At 44.8% G+C, this 7500-nt stretch overlaps 1 protein-coding gene across 3 annotated transcripts in view; it reads right to left on the bottom strand.

The window, feature by feature from the left end:
* Window positions 1-7500, bottom strand: part of LOC125307456 (cytochrome c oxidase assembly protein COX18, mitochondrial) — a 17712-nt gene that overhangs the window by 3276 nt on the left and 6936 nt on the right. For all 3 annotated transcript variants that reach the window (XM_048263463.1, XM_048263464.1, XM_048263465.1), the window contains exons 4-6: window positions 6667-6833; window positions 2816-2928; window positions 590-697 (exon numbers count right to left, since the gene is read on the bottom strand). In XM_048263463.1, coding sequence (XP_048119420.1) covers window positions 590-697; window positions 2816-2928; window positions 6667-6833 — 388 coding nt within the window. The remainder of the gene's footprint in view (window positions 1-589; window positions 698-2815; window positions 2929-6666; window positions 6834-7500) is intronic.

Raw genomic sequence — 7500 nt, 5'->3', positions numbered from 1 at the left:
ACTCACACAGGCACACTGTAGTGACCACACTCACCACGTGAGACCAGCAGGCCAAACTGATTTGAAACAGATTCCATTACTTATCTGGAGCTCGAAAATAGACGCAAAACCAAGGATCCATTCATGAGTTTGTGTGTGTGTGTGTGTGTGTGGAAGCATCACATGTGTGTTGTGTGATGCAGGTTTGTTGAATCTGGGAGTTGTTATATAAAGTCTAAGTGTGTGAGGGTAGACAAAACACCAGCACAACCGTGCGCATGTCAGCAGTTATCTCCCACACACACACACCACACACACACACACACACACACACACACACACACACACGTGAGTGCTTCCATGTATATATGTGTGTGCATGAAACGAAAAGATATATGATGAACACTTTGACTTATATAACTAGATATGGTCCAAGGCAAGATTGTGTTTTTGAGCGCATGTGTGTGTTTGTGTGTTAAACATTCTTACAGCCTCTCCAGTGCAACCAGCTTACACACACAATCACATGTGCAGAAAAACAATTGCATGTCATCAGACCTGACCTCACAGAAAACTGTGTGTATGTGTGTGTGTGTGTGTGTGTACTCACTGAAGGTACTGTGGCTGCTATGGGGATCATGAGTATGGAGATTCCTCTGATGAAATTAGTGACGTACTTCTGCACCTTAGACGCCTCCAGCCTCCGGAGAGCAAAGATCTGCAGAGAGAGAAAGAGAGAGAGAGAGAGAGAGACTTTTTCACTTTTAAAACCCCTTTTATTGAACCATTGCATGGATCAAAAACCACCTTAAAACACTACAGTATAACCCCCCCCCCCAACACACACACACCCCAGTCCCCATGACATCACCACATAAATGCCAAGGCCCCATCAATAATGGAATTCATGAAGACTTGTCAGTACACCATTTCTGTGAGAAAATGATCCACACTGTCTGGAAACTTCCAAAAAAAAAGCATATTCAACCCTAACCCTTGATTCCACCAAAGCATTATACAACATCTTTTCTGTCCATTGATGTACCCGCCACTGAAAAATGTATATCAAGCATCCCCTAAAAAAGAAAGCATTTTGTGTGTCCTGTAGATTAGCATTAGGCAGATTGTATTAGGGGCTTTTTCCAGGGTAATATGTAAACCCTTTAAAGAAAAAGGGACCTTTAGGGGTATTATGTAAAAAGGGCCCCCCCATCCAGAACACATGATTGATGAACCCAATAGAGAGTCAGGAAGACCTGCCTTCAGGCTTCAACATGCTCCCTCCACTCACCTTTTCTGACCCTGCAGCCCAAAGAGGACACCAGGTCAAGGACAGAGCCAGCCGCCTATCAGCGAGGTTCAGCTGGTGGCCCAGTGTTGTAATTTTGCCCCAGTGAAAAGAGACACAATGTTTCTTGATATGTCACCCTCCATTGTCCAGAAAGGATTAAAGAACAAAGGTTCATTGAGGCCATAATGTTGAACGTGACACCCTAAAGTGTCCCCAGGCCCTCAAAGACTGAGCTATAGAAACTTGTTGGCTCAGTTTGAGTTTGAACAGTGGCAGTGTGTGGCACCAGGAACAGCTGTCGATCCAAACGCATCTCAGTCCTGGTTCTCAGCATTGCCAGACCCAAATCCACCCATGGTAGATCAGTCCCCAGATAGCAGCTTCTGGGTGGACTGCAGCCTCATTGCCTTAACCTTACTGGCCAGATGGATGAGCCCCTGCCCCCCTCAGCTAGGGGGGTAAAGGACTCCTGAGGTAGCCACGGTTCCCATCCCAGAAGAAGTTTACAAAGCTTTTCTGTAAGGAGGCTTACAAGCTCAGCTGGCGGGGTTAAACACAGTCAATCTATGCCACAGCATGGACGCTGCCAAATTATTGACTATCAACACCCCGCCCCTCTGAACCACGGTCTAATCCATTCCCACCTCAGCAACCTCCCCAGCACCTTATCAGCCAGCCCTTCCCAGTTCCTCTGGATGTACTGCTCTCCAGCCAAGAAGACCCCCCAGGATCTTAAGTCTGCCCCTGCCCCACTGACAGTGCACGGGTAAAGTGGCACTGCCACGCCCCTGCCACCTCTAGCAACAGGGACAGACTCTTCCCCCAGTTCACTTTTTTTTGCAGAGGTGCCCCTTTGAAACAGGTCCAGACAGGCCAACAGAGAGAGAGAGAGAGAGAGAGAGAGAGATGATGGGAGGGTGGGAGAGATAGAGAGAGAGAGAGAGAGAGATTATGGGAGGGTGAGAGAGATAGAGATAGAGAGAGAGAGAGAGAGAGAGAGAGAGGATGAGGGAAAGAGAGTTGGATGAAAAAGGGAGTATAGTAAAGAGAAACATGAGAAGAGGAGCAGAGAGGGGAAAAAAGAGTGAGAGAAAAGAGAAGAGGAGCAGAGAGGGAAAAAAGAGTGAGAGAAAAGAGGTTAGAGATCTTGTTTCTGTAAAGAAAGGAAACGGGATCTGGGGTGGCAGACACATTAGTCAGGCGTGAACAATACACCAGCCTGTGTGTGTGTATGTGTGTGTGTCCTGTATCGTACAGAAGCTGTGAATACAGTCAGCATGCGCACACACACATGCACACACACATGCACACGCACACACACACACAGAGTGAGAGAAATAAGATCTTTGTTTGTGCATTTCTTGGGTAAAATGTCATCCATTTATGTGATAAAGTTAGTGACTACAGGCACTAGTGTGTTGTGTGTCTGTGTATGTGTGTCTGTGTTGTGTGTGTGTGTGTGTGTGTGTGGTGTGTGTGTGTGTGTTACCTCTGTGATGAGGATGAGGAAGTTGCTGTGTGTGTGTGTGTGTGTGTGTGTGTTACCTCGGTGATGAGGAGGTTGGTGATTCCTAGGCTGACTGGCAGGACCCAGGTGTAGTCTGGTAGAGTGAGATCAGGAAACCAGAGGGCACCCCCTACTGCCAGCTCTTCACACACTGCACAGATGGACACGTGGATGCACAGTCTGACATTAGCATCAGTACAACAAAAACAAACATAAACATAAACACAAACATGCTGAACGGCCATGGATGCAGATGGTGGCTCTTGGATAAATAACATGTGTATTCAGAGTGCCAAATGGCTGTGTACCAATAGTATAAGTATAAGTATAAGTATATATACTCTTTTGATCCCGTGAGGGAAATTTGGTCTCTGCATTTATCCCAATCCGTGAATTAGTAAAACACACTCACACACAGTGAGGTGAAGCACACACTAATCCTGGCGCAGTGAGCTGCCTTAGGTGCCTTGCTCAAGGGCACTTCAGCCGTTCCTACTGGTCGGGGTTCGAACTGGCAACCCTCCGGTTACAGGTCCGAAGCGCTAACCAGTAAGCCACGGCTGCCCCAATAGTGCAAAAAAATAGGACTAAACTAACCAGCAGATCTAAAAAAAGGGCTTTTTGCCTATAATGTGATATGTTATTGGCTGGGTTAAAAAAAAACTTTGAAAATGTAATAACTGCAGCTAATTATGTAATAACATACTAATATCACTTTATTGAAGGTTTATTTACCTGGATATAAAGTGTCATCATGGCAGTGTACTAGTGCTCTTTCAAATAGTTTCTTAAAAACATGATGATACAAACACCCCTTCTTCTCTCTCTCTCTCTCTCTCTCCCAGAGATAGCATTATTTATTATGACATTGTGATATCAGTCCTCAATTTTTTTTTTTCCCCCTGAATTTTTAGTCAACGATTCCCGGGACACCAAAACACCGGGTGGGTATGTAGCCCCACTAGCTCTTAACGGAAAATAAGCGCTTTGGCCCCGGGGACACTCCACACTGGGCCCCCGAAAGCTGAAAAATAATGTTTTCGCTAAATAACTACTCGAACCGTTCTTAAAAATAAGAATATACAATGGCGATTTAGTTTTTAAGATGTTCTGTACACACATTAGCCTGTAGATGGTGGTGTTTAACGAAGGGTTGCCGGCGAAGGATGATGATAAAATGCACACACACACACATAAATACACACACAGGCACACACATACAGGCATGCATGCATGCACACGCACACACATAAACACACACACACATGCACACACACACACGCGCACACACACACACACGCAAAGACACATAAACACACATATGCCCGCACACTCACTCACAGACACATAAACACAGATAAAGCGCCAAGACACAACACACACATAAACAGGCAAAAACACACGCCACGCATTAACACAGGAAATTACTGTACACACGCAGTTTGTGTGTTTGTTCATGTGATGTGTGTTTTGTGCATATGCATGCATGCGCATATATGTCTACTGTGTGAGTATGTGTCATAATGATGATTACTGTGAATGTATGTGTGTGCATGTGTATCTGTTTATGCACATGTGTGCACATGGAATGGGTTAACATGACCCCTGGAGGCAAACATACAGAAAAAATTGGTCATCCTAGGCCAGGGGTCGGCAACCCGCGGCTCCGGAGCCGCATGCGGCTCTTTGATCCCTCTGATGCGGCTCAGCTTTTGCAAATATTAATGAGTATTTAATTAAAATGTATTTTATTTTAGTTCAAAATGTAATATTGTAGGTCTATCTGAGTAATTTCGCCTATATAACTTTCCACCTCACTTGACTCAGAATCGTGAGCCTGCACTGTTACATTCATGGGGTTTGTTGCCAAGTCAATATCAAACAAAATCACCTCCATTTCAGTCAACGAGAACACTTTGTTATTGTTGATGTGCGCTTGCTGTAGGCTAGATAAGGAAAATGTCAAAAAGGAAACGCCAGCTTAACCACAGCTTATGAGCCAACAACACAAGCTGGCTGAAATGGGAAAGTTTCCATCCCAAGACTAATTCTGAAAACGCCAAAATGAACTGCCCGCTATATATCGCGCACACTGCAACGAAGTTAGTATTGCTGTGTTAACCCTGTTCGTTCCACTTTGCATGTGAGAAATCTCTCACATATGAAAAATATAAAGACAAACCTGCTACCACGCTTAAAGCAATGGCATTGCAGGAAACTGTCACATCCATAACGCTAACACAATGCCATGGTATTTAGTGGTCGTTATGGATATGACAGTTTTGAGTGGAGTTGCCCTTAAATGGTGCCTCAATTCTTGCATGAAACTTCACCTCACTGAATATGAGCCAGCCAGACTCCAAGGCCATCACCAAATCTAATATCTGGTATGCCTAATGTTCAATTTTGCCAATGACATGTCAACGAAAATTGAGTGTTGTGTTATTAACTATGATGCATACCATAGCCTACAGTACATGGGAAGCCTAAGGCCTATACTTCTGTCATTCCACTTTACATTTCAAGTTACTTGCACATTAGGCCTACTTTTAAAACGAGTAGAAAATGTATTTAAAAATTCTCTGTTGAATGAAAGTAACTGTACATTAAATATCCAAACTTTTTTTTGTAACCGCTTTTATGTGGCTCTTCTGAGATAAAAAAAAAAAAAAAAATTGGTAAAAGTGGCTCTCCAGGCAAAAAAGGTTGCCGACCCTCTGTCAGAGGGTCCCCACGGTTCTCAAGATATTCACAGAAAACTGTGTCTGCCCCACCCCTTCTTTCGGGGTCCAGTCCAGCTGGGGCTACAGATCAAAAAACTAAAAACGATGGTTCCATGCTATCCATGTGGGGTTACATGCCCACCAAGTTTTCGTGGTACCCCGGTCTTTCAGTGTCCCAGGAATCCTTTGTTGGTGTACGGTCACTAAATGTACACATAAATCATTTTATTGTAAGGCCCCCATGAATGAAAGTTCACAAAACTTGGCATGCATTCGAAGGTGTCATAATGATCCTACACTTTCAATTTCGTGCAGTTTTGACCATGTCAGCCAGAGATATTGTGATGAAAACACCTAATTTTTTGCTTTTTAATTTTTAACTAGGGCGCTATACATGAAATAAGTGGTAATGGGATGGGTTGACATGCCCCCTTAAGACCAACATACAAAAAAAAGGTGGACCTCCTAGGCCCTATGGTTCTCGAGATATTCACAGAAAACTGTCTCCCGCCACCTACAGGCCAGTTTGTGTATAGTAACATAAATTAATTTATTGTGTGGCCCCCATGAACGGAATTCCACCTAAACTTGGTGTGCATTCAGAGGGTGTCATAATGATCCTACACTTCCAATTTCGTGCAGTTTTGACTATGTTAGGTCACAGGTACCAAGCGACACAACACCTCATTTTTACTTTTTTTGTGTTTAACTAGGTGGCGCTTATACATGAAATGAGTGGTTATGGAATGGGTTGACATGGCCCCTTGAGATCAACATACAAAAAAAAAAATGGTCCTCCTAAACCCTACGGTTCTCGAGATATTCACAGAAAACTCAGGTCGGCCCTACCCTCCTTTCGGGGGTCCAGTCCAGCTGGGGGCTACAGATCAAAACGAAAAACGATGGTTCCATGCTATCCATGTGGGGTTACATGCCCACCAAGTTTCAGGTACCCCGGTCTTTCAGTGTCCCGGGAATCCTTGACGGAAATTTGGACATGCGAAAAAAAAAGAAAAAAAAAAGACTAAACCTATATGCTTCGCTGCGCGGCGGTCATACAGAGAGAGAGAGAGTGTGTGTGTGTGTGTGTGTGTGTGTGTGTGTGTGTGTGTGTGTGTGAGTGTGTGGTGTGAGGCAGGTGTGTGTGTGTGTGTGTGTGTGTGTACCTGAAGGTGAGTGTGAGGCTCCGAGGCTGAGGTTGCGTAGTGCAAGGGACATGCACACCCACATAGGCAGCTGCACCCACACCAACACACTGGCCTTAAATGGGTGGCAGTTATCCCGCACATACAGCTCCGACACTATACGCTTCAGATTCCTCTTAAACTGGTACCTACACAGACACACACACACACACACACACACACACACACACACACACACACACAGGAACACAGTTATCACACACGTACAGCTCCAACACTATCTGCGTCAGATTCCTCTTAAACTGGTACCTACACACACACACACACAGGAACACAGTTATCATGCACGTACAGCTCCAACACTATCTGTATCAGATTCCTCTTAAACTGGTACCTACACCTACACACACACACACACACACACACACACACACACACAGGAACACAATTATCCCGCACATACAGCACTAACATGCTGTCTCTTTATAGGGACCTCACACCAAGCAGACAGTCGGAGGTCTGATGTCGTTGGGCCAGACCAGGAGCTCCTGTAGCTCCTATCAGATCAACTCTGCCACCGGCGACAGACCCAACGACCCAGCACTGACAATACCAGTGTCATTTACCACTTCTTATCAAACATGCTCTTGATTGGATGACCCAGCACTGACAATACCAGTGTCATTTACCACTTCTTATCAAACATGCTCTTGATTGGAAGTAGATACACAATCAGCAGGTTGGCGCCTTGCATGGCAGCCTCCACCATTTACCATTTGCAATGTCTTTCGTGAGCAAGAGTAGTGTGATAATGATAAGCTAGCACTGCTGATACGCTAGCACTGCTGATACGCT

The sequence above is a fragment of the Alosa alosa genome, chromosome 14 (genome assembly GCF_017589495.1).
Source record: "Alosa alosa isolate M-15738 ecotype Scorff River chromosome 14, AALO_Geno_1.1, whole genome shotgun sequence".
NCBI lineage: Eukaryota > Metazoa > Chordata > Actinopteri > Clupeiformes > Clupeidae > Alosa > Alosa alosa.
The sequence above is the reverse complement of the archived record's forward strand: the minus strand, read 5'-3'. Positions and strand labels throughout refer to the sequence as shown.